Below are 21674 nucleotides of genomic sequence, written 5' to 3'. Positions count from 1 at the left end.
TCCTGTGATTCTGGGATCCTGGGATCCTGGGATCCTGGGCTTGTTAAATCACCTGGGAGTGTGCCTTTGTGAGTTGTGGGACTGGCTGCAGAGCTGGGGCCCAAGGTCTGCTCAGAACACTAACCCGGACAGACCGAAAGGAACTGGAGTCACTGGGCTGGCGGAGTTCCTGTTTGCCTGGTCCTGCTGGACCCAATTACTTCCAGTGTTGGGACAGATGTTGGTTCCTGCTCACCTCTGATCTTGGGTGTGTCAGAGTGCCTGGGAGTGGAGATTCCTCTGGGTGTTGTGGTACTGGCTGCGGAGCTTGCGCCCAAGTCTGCTCTGGACCCCAACCCAGACAGACTGGCTTAGTTAGGGTTTGTATTGCTGTGATGAAACGCCATGACCAAACACAAGTTGGGGAGAAAATGGTTGTTGGGCTTGCACTTCTACATCACTGTTCATCACCAAAGGAAGTCAGGACAGGAACCCAAGCAGAACAGGAACCCAGAGGCTGGAGATGATCCTCCCTTTTTAAAGCACAGTAATATTCTATTATATCTCTACACTACATTTCATTTTTCCATCCATTTGCTGGTGAATACTTGGTCATTTTCACATTTTTAGAACCTCATTGACTCTTCAGTGTTTGTTTTGACAAAACAAAATAAATACCTTAGTTAGTTGAAGTCAGCTAAAACTATGTAGTAAGTCCTTCATAAATGTTTACATTGTTCAGAAATTCTGTTTAGGAGCATTCGTTTTAAGGGCATATTTCCTAGATTTTTCCAGCCTAATGTAATGATGGTAGTAAACAAGATTTTGTTACTGCTTTATTGGCTGTGGCAAGGTGGACTATTGTACCATCTACCTAGATTGATTGTTTCAGGGATGAAGAAGAAAACACTCTAGGTAAGAGATGCTTGCTGCCAGTGCTTTCAACACAGTCACCCAGGATCGTTTTCCTCTCCCCTTTCCTTAAGGACCATGCCATGATGAACCTCACTTAACTCCTGGGTTTTCTCATTGTCTGAACATCAATCATGGACTGACTTCTTCCTTTGAAAAATTTCCAATAGTTCCTTCCACATTTTGTTAATTTTTAGTTTATTAAATAAATATATTTTTGTATTATAATTTTAATTAGCTATTTTATACTTTTAGAAAGACAAAAAGTCACCAGGCATAGCCAAATTATAGTTTGATCAATATTTATATCATAGAAAATCATAAAAAAGTATATTTCTAATACCATGTGATAGAGGCCAACAAAAAATACCTCCATATTGTGAGTGCGGGCTCACAGTCACTAAGAGTCAGATGGCAGATTTGTAAATGGAGGCAAGTTCAGAGAATGTATTTGAATCAAAAGGAATTTACCCCCTTTGCATGTGTGTGATATCCATACATATATGTATGCATGTTCACATGTGTGGGCTCACACCTCACATGTATGTATGAATGTTCACGTACATCAGAGACCTAAGGGCAATGCCAGGAATCATCTTCTATCCTTCTCTATCTTTTCATTGCTCCCAGAGCTCACCTACATGCTAGTCTAAGTAACTGGGATCCCCATCTCTGCTCCCCTGTCTCTACCTCTTAGCAACACAGCTCACCTGATATTGTATGGGCACTGGAGAGCCAAACTCCAGTCTTTGCTGTTATTGCTTATAGTGCCATAGGCTGTTTTTTGTCTCTTCTGTGTCAACTATCCCATCACCTGTAAACATCTTGTGAGTCCTTCTTCCCTGTCCACATAGCCTCTCATTTCTTATCTTATTGCCATGGTAAGGACTTCTGGTCCATGTGCATTAAATAGAAATGGTAAAGGCAAATTCTTGTCTTGTTCTTTAATCTAGGGCAGTGTGCCTAATTTCTTACCATTAAGTATGTTGTTAGGTGCCGCTAAGGGAGTTTTTACTTATTCTATGTTTCTGAAACTTACGGGTACTATGTTTTGTGGTATGTCTTTATTGTGTACATTTATTGTATGTATACATTTATTGATATTCAGATTTGAAACATGGTGGATGTGCAGTATAGCTATGACTTTATATTCATAAATTTACCTGTCATTCATTTAGAAAAAAGAAAGTGAATGCCTGCGATTAAAAATTTTGGTGCTTCGAAATGAACTGGAAAGACAGAAGAAAGCACTGGGACGGGAGGTGGCCTTCCTGCATAAGCAACAAATGGCTCTCCAGGACAAAGGTGAGCAGTGCCATCAGACAGCTTCCCTCTGCAGACATGTGTCTGTGTATTATTTGGTTTGGTTTTTTGGTTTGGGGTTTTTTGTTTGTTGTTATTTGCTTGTTTGTTTGTTTTGAGACACAGTATCTCTGTGTAGCCCTTTTTAAGTCTTGGAACTCACTCTGTAGACCACATTGGCTTCAAACTCAGAAATCTACTGCCTCTGCCTCCTGAGTGCTGGGATTAAAGGTGAACACCACCCTGTCCAGCTTGATGGTACTGGGTTTTTGTTTTGTTCTGTTTTAAATTTTTAAAGTATTTTTGAAATATCTTGATGTTGATAGTATGCATGATAATGCAAGTCTTCATAAATATGTATATAAAACTCTACTTTTCTCAAAATGAACATACATGTGAAGAGAATTTCCATACTGAAACCTCATTACCCTGTGGCCTTCTGGTGCTCCCCACCATTCACCATGATTTCCACTACACTAACAAGGTACCATATCATGAGATCAGAATTTGGTTTTGCCTAACTATGCATTTTATAGAAGTCATATGTACAAATTTTGCTGGCTTTTTCAACATGTTTGTTAGAGCAGTCTTACTTCCTATGATTATAACTGATTCTTAAAGCCAAATAGAATTCCTTTATGCAAATATGTATTTAGATGCTTTCAGTGTTGGTAATTTCCAGTTTGAAACTATTACATTAGTCCTTCCACACATGTTCTAGTGTATGCTTCCCAATGGAGATTCCTGTAGAACTGCTGGATCGTAGGGTGGAATTCTTCTTCAGTTGTAATGGATGGTGTTTCAAGGTTTTCCAAAATGTCTTTCATCTGCCTGGCCTCCATCTTTGCCTGGCACCCTGGTGTATAGCACTCAGTCTTTGTATGGTATGTGTAATATCCCTTGTAGTTCAGGGTTCCATTCTGACAAACACCATTCTACACACTTTAAATGAATCTTTTATTTTAGGTGTCAGTTGAGGTCTTTAAATTATTTATTATATTTTTATACTGCCAGTTTCTGGTGTTCCCTGTTGTTTATGGATATGGGGACTTTCTTTGACGTGTGCATTAGGCACATGTCCCTAGCCTGTGGCTTGCTGCTGATGTCATTCTTCTAGTTTACATTTGAGTCTTTGGGGCCAGGTTTAGGAAACATTTGCCTGTTTGAAGACCTTAAAGGTGTTCGTTTGTGTGATCTTCAGAAATCTTTACTGTTTTGCTTTCCACATTTATATCACTGGTTCATCTGAAGTGAGTTACAAGCAGTATCTATTTTTAACAGAGACTGAGAGCTGAAGCTCCATTTTCCTATGTGTCCACTACCAGGGCCTTGCTGGGGCCTTGTCCAGGCTTGTGAAGAACCCTCTGCTCCGGGCCATCAATCTACTTTTCAGCTTCTATTTTCCTTCTGTCATACTTTGTTTTGATGTCTGTTGAAATTCTTCAGTTTAATTGTTTTTCTTCCAAATCATCTTGGTTATTTTTATTCTTTTTGCATTTTTGTATGAACTTCTAGACAAAACAGAAAGCCTTGCTAGTAGTTTAATGGGACTTGATTGAATAGATCTGTCGGGATAGTTATGGGAAATAGAGTCTTAAGGTTCTGTCTCCCACCCCAAGAAAACACCATGTGCCATTGTTTGTTAGATCTTTACAAAATACTTTTGAAACTGTAATGTATGGGTCTTTGATTAGTTGAGTTTATTCCTATTTTCTGATGCTTTAGGAGACTACTATAGTTCTGTTTGAATTTTATTTTCTACTTGGTGATGGTATATAAATATACTGTTGGCCTTTTTAAAAAAGTGATGCTGATTTTTATATTATGTTCAAAAGAAAAATTTTGGCTGTAGAGATGGCTCAGTGGTTAAGAACTCTGGCTGCTCTTGCAGAAAACCTGGGTTTGATTCTCAAATCATAGTGGTTTATAGCCATCCATACATAATTCAGTTCCAGGAGATCCAACATCTACTTCTGTCCTCCATGTGTACAAGGCACACATTATGTACAGACATGCATGCAGGTAAAATACACATACACATAAAATAATAGAATGATTTTTAATAATTCACTTTTAAAAGATTTATTAATTTAATACTTTAAGGCTGAGTAATACTGGTAGGAAAACATTAATAGATATGCTAATTTGATATATACCTTCAACCGAATGGTAGTAGAAAGTCTTTGCTTTTCATGTTCTGTAAGAACTGAAAACTCTGTATATACAGTGAACAATACAGTTCATAATGCAAAACAGTTTTGGCTGAGCAGACGTATTCAAATTCATGAGCTAAGAATGCAAGGATGGAAATACTTCTATGGCTTCCATAGCTCTGAATCACTGCCAAGAACTTCCTTTTAAAGTAAGTAGTACGGTGGCCTTGGGAGATGCCTCTGTTGGGTTGCTGCGTAAACATGATGCCCTAAGTTTAGCTCCCCAGTGTCCACATAGCAAGCTGAAGGATGGCAGTGTGTACCTGCAGTCCCATTGTGGGAGGCAAATATGAGAGGATCCCTGGGGTGTGCTAGCCAGCTAGTCTAGTCAATCAAATAGTGTCAGAGTCTGGCTGAGAGCTCATCTGAAGAAATGAGGTGCAGAGTGATAGAAGACGATAACAGAGCACCAGCCTTCCATGATCTGATGTGTAGGGAAGCACATACACATATATACAGACACTATACACACATAAGTAATATGATATGTAAGCCCATAGTGTGTGTATGATTCCACTGCACGGTCAGGTAGGAATCTATAGCTCCTTGACTGTGTTCTCTTTCATAGTTTCGTCTTCTGTGATAAAAGGTAGCACCGAGATATCTGTCACCAGACTAAAAGTTCAGTGAAATGTTCAGTGATTTCTATGCCATTAAGGAGTTGAAAGGAGAGGTAGAGTGGGTGTAATCATGATACATTATGCACATGTAGGATTGTCAATGAATACTAGTTGCTAAATTTTAGAAAAGATGAGTGAATAATAGTATACACTCATGAGCTTCTCTTTATGGGGAATATTTATGTTAGGCAGGAACATGCTTCCTGGTCTTTCTTTCATCTGATCAGTACTAAGAATCCTATGGGTTGAAAATACTATATCTTTTTAGTGATGAAGATATGTTATATTATTATTGTCTTTACAAAGGGTGAAGATTTGTTCAAGGCACATAGAAAGTTGTGGCCAAGCTTATATTCAGTTACCAGTGCCTAAGTGTGCTGAAAATGATGGCTGTAGGGCTTACAGGACTCTAGTGTTTTGTTTGAACTGTCACACTCGTGGAACTCCATTTAGTCATAGAAAGAATGGCAATCCTCAAGCTAGGTAAGTCTTCAGCACGATGGGTCAGACCTGTTGATTTTTAACACTGAGTTTAAACTTTAAAAAGTTCCCTCTGACACAGTGGCATCAGGGATCAAATGTGTGGCCTTCTGCATGAGCCCTACCACTGAGCTATACCCACCCAGGCCCTGAATTGAGAATTTATTTATATTCTTTGAACTGTTAGAGGTATCAGGAAGTTAGGATCTCATGTTGATCCTGTGGTAAATAGAGTGAAGCACTAGACAGTGGGAACAGAATGTAGCTGGGGATAGGTGACCAGGCTTATTTACTGATAAGTCTTGATATATTTTGGGATACCTTGTTCACCATACTCATACGTGGTAGATAGACACAAACTTACCACAAGTCTGTGCTGAAGGCTGCTGAGGAGAGACAGGTCAGGAAGGTTTGGTTGCTATTTGACCTTGAATTTGCTGCTGATTCTTCTGATAATCCTAGGAATTACTTCTGCCCTTTCTTATTCATCTTTCAGTAGCGTTGCCACTTAGGAGAGAGCCATAGGATTCGTTTCTGTGAACAATTTGAAGAAGCTAGGTGCCTATTGTATCTGTCAATTTTTTGAAGATAAAAATGCATTGCAAGATTATTTATTGCAAAGAGACAAGAGAGTCTCTGATCCTGCTGCTGGCTCAATAAGTGACACTGACTCCTCAGACCTGAGCAGCCTCACCCATAGTCTCCCCTCCCTTTGCCTCAGAGGCAGGTTCTCATCTCATCTGCAGCGGCTTTCAGCTGGGCCATGAGTGGAGTTTTCCAGAATTGATGTTTACTAATATATTTTTTTTTCTGGGAAGATATTAGTAGTTTAACTTCTGATGTTTAATAAATAATAAAAACAAACAAAAACAGGTTTCCCCATTAGGGTTTCAAGCCAAGGAATTTTGGCAGCCCTGTTTGTCTTATTGGCAGGGCATCTCGTCCTAACTCGGCCTGCACATCCTTTTGAGATGGAACATATTATCAAAATCAGTCTGCTGGAAACTTGGTTCAGAAAGTCATATGAAACCTGTTCTTAAGGAAATCTGCCCAGTCAATTCTGGATCATTTATGAGTAGATGTTGATAGGTATTAGTTTTATAAAAGTGGACTTCTCCAGTATTTGTAGAAGGTGACTGCTTTTATCTGATATGTGTGGGATTGAACATGGTGCCTTATGAATGCCTCACAGGTGTGCTCCACTGAGCTTGAACTCCAGCCGGGAAGCTAACCCCTCCTCTTTGTAAGTCAAGGTCTCACTGTGTAACCAGACCAGGCTGGCCAGGGAACTTACAGGGTTCTACTAGACTCTGGAGGGTTAGGATTGAAGTTGTACACCACCACACCCAGTATGTTAAAAATTAGAAGCTGATTTTTAAATACAATGGATTTAGCAGTGAAAACAACATGTATCTATTATATTCCAGCAGGAAAATACTGACATTATACGTGATTCTCAAGCATCATTGGGTACTAACTAGGACAGCTGTGAGTTCATATGTTCATCAGTCTTCTTATGTTTGGAAGATACTGTTTCCTCGGAGTCATCCAATACCTCTGGCTCTTACAGTCTTTCCACCACCTCCTCTTCTACGTAGATCTCTGAGGCTTGGATTTAATGAAGACAACCCATATACGACTGCGTGTTCCAAAGTCTCTCATTCTCTGCACATTGTCTTATTGTAGGTCCTTATGTTAATTCTCATCTATTGCAAGAATCGGCTTCTGGGATGTGGGCTGAGTGAGGCCCTGATCTTTGGGGACAACAGCATGTTGTCATTAGGAGTCATCTATTGCTATGTAGCTTTACCAGAATAATAACAGTAATTTTCTCATAGGCACATGATATATCTAGTCTCAGGTTCTTGGCTACATTAGCAATGTCAGGTATGGGTTCCATCTCTCTAGAGTGGGCCTTAGATCCAATCACAAAGACCTTGGTTGCTCCCAGAATATTTGTGCCACAATTACACCAGTTTATCCTGCTGGTAGACCACTGTTGTAGGCCATGGGGTTTGTGGCTGGGCGTTTCTTATAATTTTTTGCCTTTCTTCTCTATCAGTAAGATATAACCTACTCCTAGTCATGGAAGCACTCAGTCTAGTTGGGGCATTGTCTCCACAGTTATATGATAACTCCATTTAAATTACTTTCACACACACACACACACACACACACACACACACACACACACACACACACACGGAAGCTTCTACAACAGTGAGCCTCCTATGTTTTTTCAAAACGCTCAGGCTCCGAGGCACTTCTTAAGTTCCTCATGGTAGACCCTAATTCATATACAATCTTTTTCTGAACTTAAGGCTTATCTGGTTCCCACTAAATGAGCTGTCCTTGCTGCCGGCTGTAGTGTGCATCTGACATGCAAACACTGTAAGCTGATAGTGTGCCCTGGGCTGTGGACCAATAGCTAGGGAACTTTTCTTTTTCTTTCCTTTTCATTGCACGACAACAGTAATGAATATTCCCCAAAGGTTACTTATGTTTGGTAGCATTTTAATTCATAGGAGACCTATAGTAGAGGTCTTCCATTTTCTTAGTTTGTCCTTAGAAAGGTATTCAGCTATTTTAGGGTTGTTTTTAAAATACCCCGAGGCTGTAAGATTCTGTTCTTTCCAAAGTGTAGGGTTGTCAGAAAGGATGGAGATCTGTTTTTGTTGTTTTGTTTTGTTTTTGAATCTTTGTTAAAATGTACTCCTGTGGTATACTTCCTTGGCGAAAAGACACCCCACGCAACCTGCCCAAACGCAAACTCTTCAGCCCCTGTGCACCTCCAGACTTCCCCAACCAGCTGTTCTCCTGTTGCGCATGACTTTCTTAGTTTATTGTAATAAGCAAAAGTAAAATCAAGCATGTTTTATATGCAACTTCCATTAATTATAATAATTTCTTATCATTTTTCAAGAAATTAGAAACTAGTGTTGCCTGTATCTGTAGTTTGTTCTGTTTATCTTCTGTGTAGTAGAAAATGTATTCTGTTGCTCTGGCCTGCACTTCAGGTAAAAGACAAAGCCCAGTGCGTTGGAGCTAGTGCTTCTGCTCGTAGTGTGAAAACTTCACAGGCTACACTTCTGAACATGGCGCAGTGGGTTCCTCTTCACTGAGGTCGTGAGTCTTCTTATAAAAAAAATTACTTCTTACAATTTTACCTGATGTATTTATCTGATAATGGGAGAACTGAAAACTTAACCCTAAGTATTTTGACTTTTTCTCTTCTTTCTTGTGGTGTTGGGGATTGAGTCCAGTGCCTTGTGCACACTATGGCAAGTGCTTTACCATAGAGTTAATAGGTGTTCCTGGGCTGTGTTTTTAACATTTTATTGCCATATTATAGAACCTGCTAGACAGGTTTCCTTTATATTTATTAATTCATGTCTTCAAAATGGAATTTTGCCCCTCAGCGATTAATGTAACATTTTCCTTTTTAAATTTTTCCTAATAATGTAGTATTGTTGTGTTTATATACATTCATGTGTGACATTGGTGTGCATGTGGAGATCAGGCTACAGCTTTCAGGAGTTAGTTCTCTTGTTATGCTTCTGGCTGGCTCTTGTGTTTCGGTCTCCCACCTCAGCGTGGGAGTGACGAGATTGCAAGTGCTTGCTTCCACGGTCAGATTTTCTTTAATTAAACTCAGTCTTGAGACTTGTGCAGCCAGTGCTTTTTCTAGTGGAGCCATCTTGCTAGCTCCTAATGCCTGAATTAGCATCTTCTTACTCTGGGCTGTTGCATATATAATATTGTATGCAGCTTGCATGAGCAGTAGAAGCCAGACAGCTTTTGCATGGAGAGTGGGCACTGTATAGGTCCTACACAAAGTTAAGCTCTTACTTTTTTTTTTTTTTTTTTTTTTTTTTTTTTTTTTTTTTTTTTTTTTTTTTTTTTTTTGGTTTTTTGAGACAGAGTTTCTCTGTGTAGCCCTGGCTGTCCTGGAACTCACTCTGTAGACCAGGCTGACCTCAAACTCAGAAATCTGCCTGTCTCTGCCTCCCAAGTGCTAGGATCAAAGGGGGGAGCCACTACCGCCCGGCCCAAGCTCTTACTTTCAAGATTACGTATTCTTATGATGATTTATTCTGGTAATGTCTTAAATGGATTGTAAGAAGGTAAAGCGTCATTCCAGTTTCCTTTTCAAGTGGAAGCCACAGATACAAGAAATAAGACACTGACAGAATTATATTTTGGTTTACCAGTTTTTCCATGTGCTTCTCCCAAAATTCAAGAATTGCTACTTAGCAAAAACACATTTACAATGGGATAATTTAGTCTTGACGAAAAAAAGATCATGAGGTACATACAGGACACAAGACAAGGATACAAGACACAAGACTGATATATGGCATGTGTGGTTACCGTGTGTGTGTGAATGCTTGTTCCATTACTAAGTCATCGTGGGAACACTTAGAAAGACACAAGTATAATGGCTGTCAGGCAGAGCTAGTTAGAGGGTGTTAGAGGAACACAGAAGGTGTGCTTCTGAAAGTTCCTTTGCCCAGATGCCAGGTAAAGGAGATCCCACTTAACCCGAGTGCAAGAATATGTCAGAGTTAGCAGATGGTAAGAACTGCCACTGAGAGGAATCAGTTTCTATAGAGGTGTGAGACTATACTAGGGAGCTACCAGCAGTGATGGAGGGCAGGTCATTCTTTCAACTACAGGGCTTTTTTCTTTTTTTGCGTCACTGTGCATTAGAGAGGCTAGAGATACCAAGGAGCTTTTACTCAAACAGTTTGGGGAAATAGCACACTGCTGTGGTAAATCTGCAACCCAAATATGCCCCAGCAATGAAAACACAACTCAATGAATATGAATACAAGCTGTGCACCTAGATTGGGCAGATGTACCACTACACTTCCATCTTCCCCATCTATGAGACCCCTTATAACTTGCTGTTTCTCCAGGCCACGTGCTTCTGCTACACTTTCCTTTCATCTCCTCTTCTGTCGTCTCCTCTTCCTTTCTTCTTTTCTCCCAAAACCTTCAGCTCCATTTCCCCCTCTTTCTCTGCCCAATCACAAGCTCTAGCCTTTACTTATAAATTAAGGTGGGAAGAAGGTTTACAGGAAATCACCTGAGTGCTGACTTCATTCCTTGTTTGCAGGCCCTCACAGGAAAACAGAATTAATATAAAATACAATTAGCCCCAGGGCTATCCACAACAGCACACAAATTTCTCAAAGGATAGGCTCATATTGATAATTATAATACAGAATACAGGTTAGATATATATATTTTAGAACATATTCTTTGCCAGCCATGTTGAGGGTAGAGGGTTGCCAGGGAGGAAGTTATATCAGTAAATAAGCACTACATGATTAAAATCTAAACATACTGGGGATGTTATAGGAGCAGAGAATACATAGATTCAAGGCATATTTGGGTGGTAGATTCCACTGTGATAGCTTACTGGGATAAAGCAAAGGCGAACAGAGGGAGAACCTGGAAACTTTTAACATTGGTTGGGACATAGCCTACATTGTCCAATCCTTGAGCAGCAAGCACTAAAAAGCCAGGTGACATAGAACAGACAAATAAAAAGATTAAGATATCTAGCTTTGGGTCCTTATGCAGTGAGATAATAAATAAGAAACTCAACAAATAGTTGAAGAGATGACTCACCAGTTAGGATCACTCACTGATCTTGTAGAGTTTAGGTCCCAGCACCCATGTGTCAGGCTCATAACTGCCTATAATTCCAGCTTCAGTGCATCTGATGCCCTCTTCAGTTCTCCATAGGCACCACCAAGAGACTCATAAATAAAATTAAAATTTCTTTTTAAGAATAAGCCAGGTAATAGTTGTCATTGACTACTAGTGCTAGCACAAGCCATGTTCTTATCTTACACAGATAAGAACAGATAAGAAGCTAATTATGGGAGGCCACTGTTTACAAAGAGCTCAGTCTTGAAACTAAAAAGATAGGCAAAACTGAAAGCTTGGACTTAAAAGGGGAGAGGCTTGGCTTATAGAATTAAAAAAGAACTGCCCCCCCAAACTGGAGCACCATATTGTGTAAACGGTGTCTTAGGGTTTCCATTTGCTGTGAAGAGACACCACAGACAGGGCAACTCTAATAAGGAAGACATTTGATTAGAGCTAGCTTATACTTTCAGAGGTTTAGTCCCTTATTGTCATGGCAGGAAACATGGCAGCATGTAGGCAGACATGGTGCTAGAGAGGAGCTAAGAGTTCCACATCTTGATTCACAGGCAGCAGAAGGAAACTGTGAACCACAAGGGGCATTACTTAAGCATGGGAGACCTTGAAGCCCACCTCCACAGTAACACACTTCCTGCAACAAGGCCACACCTCCTAATAGTGCCACTTCCTATGGCCAAACATTCAGATGCATGAATCTCTCTGGGTCAATCCCATTCAAACCACCACAATGGGGTTGAATGGAAAGGAGTTCAGAATAGATTTAGAAGTATTTCCTTATTTGATAAATAAGACAGAGCTGAAAAAAATTATAGCATGGACACTTTGATTACATATTTGACAGCCAGAATTCTACAATATCCTATTATCCCGTATCCTGTGAAGTGGGGCCACTGTTGTAATTATTGGAGTTAGGAAAGGCTTAGGAACTATAGTGACTGGTCTTCTCCAAGAGTGTGAAAGCAAATTAGAGACTCAGATAGGATTGGTAGGCAGGCACCTCCTTGTGGTTTGTGGTTATTTTTAAGTAATGTTTCAAGCCAGCTATGTAGAGTTGTTCACCCTCTTGGACCTCTGTGGGAGGTCCTGTTGCCTGTCTGTGAGATATGTTTTTCTAGCTGGGCTGCCTTGTCTGGCCACAGTGGGAGAGGATGTACAGAGACTCATTGTGCACGGTGGTGGAGGGGATACCCAGGGAGGGCCTCCACTCTCTCAGAGGAGGATTGTGGGATGGGTGACGGGGGGGGGGGGCAGTGATAGTAAAGTGAATAAAAGAAAGGAAGGAAGGGAGAGAGAGAGAGAGAAAGAGAGAAACAGAGAGAGAAGCAGTAGTGGGGAGGTAGCCCATAGCTCATTCTGTTCTTCTGTTTGTTTGAAGTAACTTTTGATAACGTTGTTTTCACTGTTTTCTATACACAATGAATTCCTGACCTTGTTTGGTCCCATGTAAGCATTTGTATACTTATATGTAAACGTATTTGCATACTAGAAAGGTAGAGCAGAGAGGACTGTGACTATGGACTTTCATAACTAACTCAGAGGACGGGTGGAAGATGGCTGTACGTAGGATAGATACACCCTGTACTAAGACAATACCAACGTTCAATAAAGTTACTGTCTCCACACCCCCATCCCCACCCCATCTGATACACTCTGAAGGAAAGCTGCGCTGTCAGCACTTCCTGCTGCTTATATTAAGCTGGTGCTGAGGAATGAGGCATTTTGCATACATAAATCTCTGTTGCTTCACATGAAACCTCTATCAGTTGCTTATACTGATCAATTATTCTTGGGGTTGAAGTGATTTGAGGAGAAATATTTAAGGAAAAATGTTGTTTTAGTATTTGAGGAAAAAAATGCATGGACAGACCACATAGAACAAATAGAATAGCTTCCCCACACACACTCTCACACATATACACAAGCTTTTTAAAAACTTGGAATGTCCACATTTGACTTCCTATACTGGCCTAGAACAAAAGAGAGAAATCTGATGTTTAGCCCAACGAAAAGGAGACACACTTTCCTCATGCGTCAGAGAACTAAGATCTCAGCCAAGTATGTGCAGAGAAAGGGTGGGAAGTTGTGCTGCCCACCAGTGACAGCACATGGAGAACCTGGAGCCTCTGCAGAAGAGGGTGAAAGAACAGGGTTTTGCGTGAAGCCATAGGAATTGTAAGGCAGGTCGCTCCGGCTTAAAGCCTCTGAATGAGCTTCCTTTGGATAGTCACAGGAAGACTGAGGACGTGACAGAAGCTGAAGGTGTGGGTCTCAAGGAGGACGTGGCTGTTCTTGCAATAGCAGCATGATCCTTCTGTAATAATAGCAGCTCTATAAGCCTTCACAAGTCTAAAGGACAGGAAAACCTGGTGTTCGTGAAGGACAAATGAGCGAGTGCACAACAGAAGCTAAAAAATGAAGCTCACATCTTTGAGTAACTGATGAACACAGAGAGAAAGTCCTTCCATCACTGCTGTGGCACTGTGCCCTCTGGCGTGATGTGGTCATTGCCATGTGGAATCAGAACACCTGTGACTTCCCTCTGGACATACAGTCCCTCTTGTCCCAGGAGGGCAATAATTGGTTAATAGTTATTAACCAATAATTAATTGGTTAATTATCTTATTAGCTAGTAGCCAGAAGAACCAAGTACAAAGATTGAAGCACAGGTTGCCAGGCTCCTAAGGATAAATTCCTTTCATGGTTGCTGGAGGAGGAAACCAGTTTCCTTAGTGGTGCAGCTGCACAAAAGTTACCCATGTTTCTGCAAGCTCGGTGGTTCACCAAACTAGATGTACTTAGAATCCTTTATTTGGTCTGTCTTTGTTGTCCTATGGTAAGTGGATGTTTGTTCAGGTCTCTCCAGGAAATAATTGATGTAATGATAACTTGACAATGGACTGTTGTTTTTTCACAGTGAACACAGTGGGTTTTTGTTTTTTCAAATATACATGATACAGTGATATAAACCAAGAAATTTTAAAATGTTATCTCTCACTAAGAAAACAAAAATATAAAATTATTAAAATCACATACAATATGTTCTCAGCATTAAATTAAGAAATTACTGACAAAAATAAATCTGGAAAATTCCAAAAAATGTAGAAATTATACAACATGTATACTAGAAGCTGCAGGTCAGAAAAAAGAAATACCAAGGCAAATTAGGGAGTATTTTGAAATGAGTGAAGATATAACATGAAAGTTTAAAGATATGCATAAAATAACAAAAGCTTAGAAGGAAATTTAATACGTATATTTGAAAAAAAAAAAGTCTCCAGTCAGTAATCTAATCTTCTTTCTTAAACTAGAAAAAGGAAGACAAATTAAGCCCATTTTGTACAAGAGGAAGGTAAAGGAAATGGTAAAGGGCAAAGAGTTCAAAAATAGAAAATGAGTGCAGTATATCAGTTAAACCAAAAGACACTATGTGGAAAGATTATTAAGTGTTCAAGCTGGGGCTGGTTATAGGAGTGGGAGCCTTAATCCCAGCCCTTAGGAGACAGAGGCAGGAGGACTCTGTGAGTTCAGTGCCACAGTGAAGCCCTGTCTCAGTTACTTAATTGGTTAATTATCTTATTAGCTAGTAGCCAGAAGAACCAAGTACAAAGGTCGAAGCACAGGTTGCCAGGCCAGGAATGGTGGAGAGCATCACCATAGGTCCTACGAGCAGTAAAGCCAACACTGTCCGAGGACACCGGAGCAAGGATGAAGAGAGTCTAGAGAGAATACATCTAGGACCACTTGATCATGAGTGGTGAGTGCCAACCCAAATGTCCTAAAATCATCAAGACAAAGATTTGGGGAGGAATATTTGACTGCAGAAGATGAGTGGTGTCCCTTGAGTTTGGGGTCTTACTCTTCCACATATTGGTCTTTGTAGTTGAAAGAGAAGAAAAAGGTGCTCAGAGAAACCTTAGGAATAAACTGCTTAGGGCTAGGGGGTTGGGTCTGTAGAAAAGCGTTTGTCTAGCATGAATGAAGTACTTGGTTAAATTAAAAGACAAAAACTCTGTAGGTGGTGGATTTTGTGCTAAGGTCCAAACTGGATTCTGGCCAACTAAGTCTGCGTTCTGTTCTTCCCTCGGTGGATGGGAGAAGCAGAGCAGCTCAGGGCATGCTTCTTACTGCATCACAGTTCATGAAACAAAACCCTTTGAAAAAATACGAAACTGAGTATGTCAGGATCGTACACTGTTGGTCTGTGCCTGAGGACCTCTGCAGATGTAATCAGGCCTGGACTGTCAAGAACACAAGCTCTCATTTTCTCAGAGTAGGAGGATGGAAAAGGATTTTATTATCACAAAACTGAGGGTCTTGCAGTTCATATAGTCACAAGATTCAGGCATTCAAACACAAATATTAATCATTAGCATACTAAAGCAAACACTAAAAGGAAATTAGATGTTCTGTAATAGGATTCAAGTATGAGCCTGTGAGATAAAATATGTGATAGCACTACAAGCCACATCTATAAAGCTGAGTTTTACACAGCCATAACTTCAGACTGTCACCATGTAAAAACACTTGTGACATAATACGGAAAAATCCAAATGCACATTGCCTGTGCCCTGTGATTTTTCACTAAAATATATACAAGCAAGATGAAAGTTCATAAAACTGGTTATATGAACTGTAGCATAGCCATCAAAACGTAGGTAATTTTCCTTTTCTACATTTTACATTCTCAGTGATGTTAAGTAGAGTTTGTGGCTGAAAATAAGTTAACCAGCTTTTCAGGAGTGAAGTCTGGATTTTGAAGTCTCATAAAGGTTACTTGGTCATTGTCCAGAAACCTATGTGCAGAGTCTAAGAATCCTGCTGTTTGCCTTCTACAGGACACTAGACTGATATAAGCTGAACCAATGGCAGTTTGTTCCTGTTAGTCCATCTCGAAACCCTCTGTGCTGATGCATTTTGCTTGCTGACTCTGTCTAGCCCTGTCCCAGGCAGGAGACTGAGCTCTTCGTATGTAGATGTGGTCGAGCATCATGTCTGCAGTATCACATTTGTCCTTGTCTCCTTTGTCTCCCCTTGTAGGAAGTGCGTTTTCTACTGAGCGTGGCAAACTTCAACTGCAGAAGGAATCCCTGAGTGAGCTGAGGAAGGAGTGTACTGCCAAAAGGTAAAAGCAGCTGAGGAGAGCTTCTCTGAGCGTTACGCCTATGGGAGAGCTTCTCTGAGCGTTACACCTGTGGGAATGGAGGAGTTAAGTCTGTGTTCTCCATCATGCTGACTTGACAATGCTTTTGGCTCCAGATTTGCCCACAAGAAGAACTGTGTGTCTTGTGATTTAATTCAGTTCTGCCCTTGCTGGATACCTCCTGACAGTTGCTGCAGACTGACACCTGTGCTAGATACCAGTCGTAAACTCCTCACCTGTTTCCCACCAGCCAGCTACAATGATTCCCACAAACTCCTCCTTCAGTTCAATTACTTGCAATTTCCTTGAGGGCCTTGCAGACTTCAGGAAACACTAATATCTACTGGTTATGGTAAAGGCTGCCAAGGATACAGATAAACTTCCAGATGGAGATGGTTCTGTGCCCTCGGTAGGCTTCTCATTTTCTAGGTACCTTAACAATATGACACTCATCAGGCTCTGTCCTCCAGAAGTGATACAGAGATTTCTCTACAGCCCCTTCTAACCCCTTCTAGGAAGGAGGTGTGGGTAGAGCTAAAAGCTAATCCTCTGCTCCTTAGGCATGATGTGACCCACTCTGTCCTTGGAATGTCTGCTGCGACTCACCTCATTACCCTAATCATGTAGGCATTATCAAGAATAACAAAAAATAACCCCATTATTCAGAAAATTCCAAAGGCGTTAGGTGCTCTGTGATTAGAGACCGGAGCAGTCCGGCACGTTCGCCGGTGCACAGAAGCCCTGGCGGCAGCACACAGCTCTCCCTTCTGCTCTTGCCTGTAGTTTCTTTTAAATCCCTTCTGCTTTTAAGCTGCTAAGACAGGCAGGAAACATACTTTAGGATGTTTTATGTTGGCCACGTTTTAAAAGTCGCTCAGGAGATGAGCTCTCATCTTACCCGACACCTTGGGATTTTGCTCAACTGTTCATCTTATTTTGTTATTTTTCTGATATCAGAGCACAGTATTTCTCAAGACAGTTATAATGTATAGCTGTGAAAAGATACTTTTATTTTTCTTTCTCCCCCCACCTTTTTAAGGAAATGCCATATAAGTCAAATCCTGAGATCAAATCAGCTTTCCTGAGTCACTGGTTATTAAGTGTTTAGTGGGTACAGTGACAGTTCACTGTGGCCTCTGAATAATTGAGCACACACTTGTAGTAATAGGCACTCCTGGAATGGGCATTTGGTTACTTTATTCTCTATAGCTCTTAGCACAGTTCTAGGCACACACAGTAGCCCACAGTATACAGTTAACCTAACTGGCAATGTTAGAAACAGGTCAGGACTCAAGGTGGTTATCACTCTTGCCTCCACTCCTGAAATTCTCTGGGCAATTACAGACCATTTAATTGTCTGTGGTTTAATTAGGTAGAAATAAGTGTTAGAAAGCTTGCAAATATAATATTTTCATGAATGCACTTTTCCTTTCTCCTCCTTAGAGAACTTTTTCTGAAGACTAACGCTCAGTTGACAATCCGTTGCAGGCAGCTACTCTCGGAGCTGTCCTACATTTACCCTATTGATTTGGTAAGTCTCAAATTCCTGAAGAGACGGGGGTTTTGGAAAGATGATTCCTCTTGAAATTTCCTTTCAGTGAGAAAGTCATCACTCTGTAAGCTCTCTAATGATTCAGAAGAACTTTAAAAGCTAGTATCTAGTTCACAAGTATATTAGACTTGATTGGGCAGAGATGGAATGAGAGCTCAGTGCTTCCCTTCTAAGCACAAAGACCCAACCAAGTGAAAAGCCGGGCATGATGGCACGCTCTTGCCCCAGTGTTGGGAAGGTGGAGGCAGGAGGATCCCTGATACTCAAATGACTAACTAGTCCATCCAATTATTGAGCCTCAGGTCCTATTGAGAAACCCTGTCTCAAAAACAAAGTGGACAAGCCACATTGGGGAGTGTCCCCCAGAGTTGCAGAGTTAACCTCCATGCCTCCCTCCCACATTTAGTTGGTCTCAGGTCCCATAGATTCATTGTCTTATATATCAGCTTGATGGTATGAATTCATATCATCAGAAACAATGCCAAATTATTTCTGGTTTCTTCAGAATCTTTTTATTCAATCAGTTATCCACCATTTCTGAGGTTTCCCCTGATGTACTGCTGTTCATTAAGGTATTCCTGAGGCAACTTTCAGGACATTACATTTTTAATGCATTTTCTTAAAATAAATATAAAAGGTCATAATGAAGTAAGTCTGAGTAGGGTTATTAGCTAGAAAATCAAGTCCACTAAATCTGGTAGCCTCCTTGTTAATGGTTATCAACTTCATAAACTGATTTTCAGAGAAAAAGCCAATAGAATTTGAATTTGCTCCTAGAATCTTATTTGGTTGTTTATGAAGTGGATATGGAATGGATATGGGTTAGTCAGAATGTTTCTTTTTCTTGTTTTAAGAACATATATCATGTAGCTCCAGGTTCTTCAAACACATGATGCAGTTAGGAATGAATTTGAACTCCTAGTACTGCCATCATGCCCTAGTGCTAGGATTATAGATTATAGATTCCATCATGTCTAGCAAGAAGATATTTTATGATGTTACTTTCATATGCTCTTTTCTTTGGATAATGCATATGTGATTTTATTCTATCAAAATTTCAAGCATAATGAAATCCAGGAAAGTTGTGTGCCTGTCACCATGTACTCTCACCAGCCTGAGCAGGCCCACTCTGGGCTGCATCTCAGATGCCCTCACTGACCCGCTGGAGGATTCCTGAGACTCAATGACTAACTAGTCCACCCAATTATTGAGCCTCAGGTAATTTGTCTTAGTGTGGCTTCTTTGCTTTTTAGTACAATGAATTAATTTCATTCTTTGGTTAAATTCACAGAATGAGCATAAGGATTATTTTGTATGTGGTGTCAAGTTGCCTAATTCCGAGGACTTCCAAGGTATTTTCTTTCTTTCTTTTTTTCTTTCTTTCTTTCTTTCTTTCTTTTTTTAAATTATTAGGATTTGGTATATATAGTATGTATGGTAATAGAGTTATCTGATAATGGATACCTAGTACTTTGTCCAAAGGGGATTTTAGAATTTCTGAACATTCCCAGTTAGAAGTACATAGAATCTGCTTTCCTGGTAGTAAATGTAACAAAATATTTACATTTTGGAACTAATCTTGAAACAAATAATTCCTGAGCTTTGTATTTGAAATAAAAATAATAAAAATAAAAAAAGAAATTACTGGGCTTCAGACAGCAGGCTGGTAATTTCCCAGTCTTTGTTGTTGTTTTTATGAAAAATCTGTGTAGTGCCAGGAGCAGAGTTAGAGCAGGTGTTAGTCTATTGTTGCTGTCCTCAAAAGTAGTTGAGATTTAATCTTGGGGTGTTTCCATAAGCATAGCTTTAATTTCTCTTTTCTCTCTTTTACATTAAAGAGATTACATATTTTCTTTTCTAGTTTCTGGATACCAAAGATAAGAGTATATATTTTAATGTATGTGCCAGGAATCTGAACTTGGGTAATCATGTTTGCACACTTTACCCGTTGAGCCTTCTCCCCAGTCCAGGAGGCTCTTTTCATTCCTAATCCTTCCCTGTAGCCTGAGTGCTGCCCGAATGTCTCCTAAGATGTCTTGTGGAGTGTTCACACAGCCAGTTGTGTACCACAGAGCTTCAGGAAGAGGGTGTCATCAGGCTATGCTTCCATTTCCCTTTGAAGCATGTTGCTGTTTGTGGTCAGAAACATTCAGGTGGAGTTTCTTTAATTACCCTGGCTGCCTGCATAACACGTGGATAGCTGGGACATGATAGAGACAAGAATCTTGGTTTAAGCTCTAGGTGCCCATCTATAGTGGTGTCATGTTTGAGTTATTTTCCAGTCAGATTTCTGTAATTGCTGTGAGAACTGGGACACACTTGTGTCTGTAAAGGCTTGGGAGTTTGATTGATCTTTAATGCTTATTAAGCCAAAGGAAGCCTGAAAAGTGGAGTTAGCAGCAGGGCAGGGCAGGGTGGGGCGGGGCTGCTTCCCTTTGTACATTGAGCTTCACACCTCTTTCAGTCAAACAGTGCACTGTGGTGTTCATTTTATACAAAGCTGCAGTCCTAAAGCCTGTGGTGATTAGTATCCTCACTCACTCATTAAAAAAGTATTTCCTGGGGCTAGAGAGGTGCCCCAGCAACCAGAAGCACTGGCTGCTCTTACATAAGATCTGGGTTTGATTCCCAGCATCCACATGACACTCACAACCATCTGTAACGCTTGTTTGAGATGATACAGCACCTCCACAGGTACCAGGCACAGACATGATACACAGACTTATGCAGGCAAACCACCCATAAGTTAAAATGATAATTAAAATTTTATTTACTAAGTGCTCTTGAGAACAGTTCCCGCACTTTGGAGGACTCGAGGGTAAGGTGATCCTGAGGATGTGAGCTTGGGAATGCTGACCACTTGTCTCCCATGCAGTGGTGTGGACAAGGGAGAGAGATCCTTCTCTCTGCCTGCCTCTCACCACCTATAGCAGGTGGGAGACCTGACCCTGGGGTCGTGTGAGCAGGAGAACTGGCTCTCCCTATTACCAGTTATAGCACTTTGGAGAGCAGGCTCTGTACCTCACCTGGGCAGCATTAGTAGAGCTGACCCTAGTGGCTGGGGCACCGGTGAGCCAACCCTGAGGGCATGAGTGTAGGATGACTGGCCCTGCCACTCGTCTGCCCTACAGTGACATGTGCAAGGAAGAGATGCTCCCTTATCCCTTGCCACCTAGGACAGGCAAGGAGCTGGCCCCAAGGTCATCAGAGTTAGAAAGTTGGCCCTGCCCCTCACCTGCTGCTGCACAGTAGAGCTGGCCCTGATGGGTTGATGGTGAGCCAACCCCCGGCTGTGAGTGTGGGAGTGCCTCTTGTCTGCAGTCCTTTCCTCCATAAACAAAAGTGGAATTACTTGCAAAAGGGAGAGGAGGGAAGGAGAGAGAAGATCAGATCTATGTGATTGGAATATAGTAAGCAACAGGGGAAGAGAGCGTCAGAGGGGGAGGAGAGAGGTCAGCAGGGCTTTGAGGGCTGGAAGGGGTTTTCTGGTTCATTCTCAGTAAATGGCCAGTGCCTGAAGAGCTTCAGAGGGGTTGAGGCATGAGCTGAGCTGTGCTGTTGTCCCTCGGGCTGCTAAATAGGAATGGCCAGTGGGAGCAGGAATAGTGTCCATGGCAGTCTGCTACCCTGGTCTGCCCACAAGGTTTCAGGTTCTATTTTGGTTTTCTTTGAAGTGCCTTGTTTCTCATGGTTTCCATAGCTGTCTACACTTAGAATGCTTAGCAAAGCCGAATACATTCTCCAGTCCTTAAAAATGCACAGTAGCCCTTCAGTGAAGTCACTGCAGAGTGAAATGG

The 21674-nt window shown here is 41.0% G+C and overlaps 1 protein-coding gene across 2 annotated transcripts in view; it reads left to right on the top strand.

The window, feature by feature from the left end:
* Window positions 1–21674, top strand: part of Uvrag (UV radiation resistance associated) — a 298170-nt gene that overhangs the window by 165564 nt on the left and 110932 nt on the right. For both annotated transcript variants that reach the window (XM_031387482.1, XM_031387483.1), the window contains exons 8-11: window positions 2070–2196; window positions 16223–16307; window positions 17769–17856; window positions 19169–19229. In XM_031387482.1, coding sequence (XP_031243342.1) covers window positions 2070–2196; window positions 16223–16307; window positions 17769–17856; window positions 19169–19229 — 361 coding nt within the window. The remainder of the gene's footprint in view (window positions 1–2069; window positions 2197–16222; window positions 16308–17768; window positions 17857–19168; window positions 19230–21674) is intronic.

This window comes from Mastomys coucha, unplaced genomic scaffold, assembly GCF_008632895.1.
Source record: "Mastomys coucha isolate ucsf_1 unplaced genomic scaffold, UCSF_Mcou_1 pScaffold21, whole genome shotgun sequence".
Lineage (NCBI taxonomy): Eukaryota > Metazoa > Chordata > Mammalia > Rodentia > Muridae > Mastomys > Mastomys coucha.
This window is presented reverse-complemented; position numbering and strand designations above follow the sequence as displayed.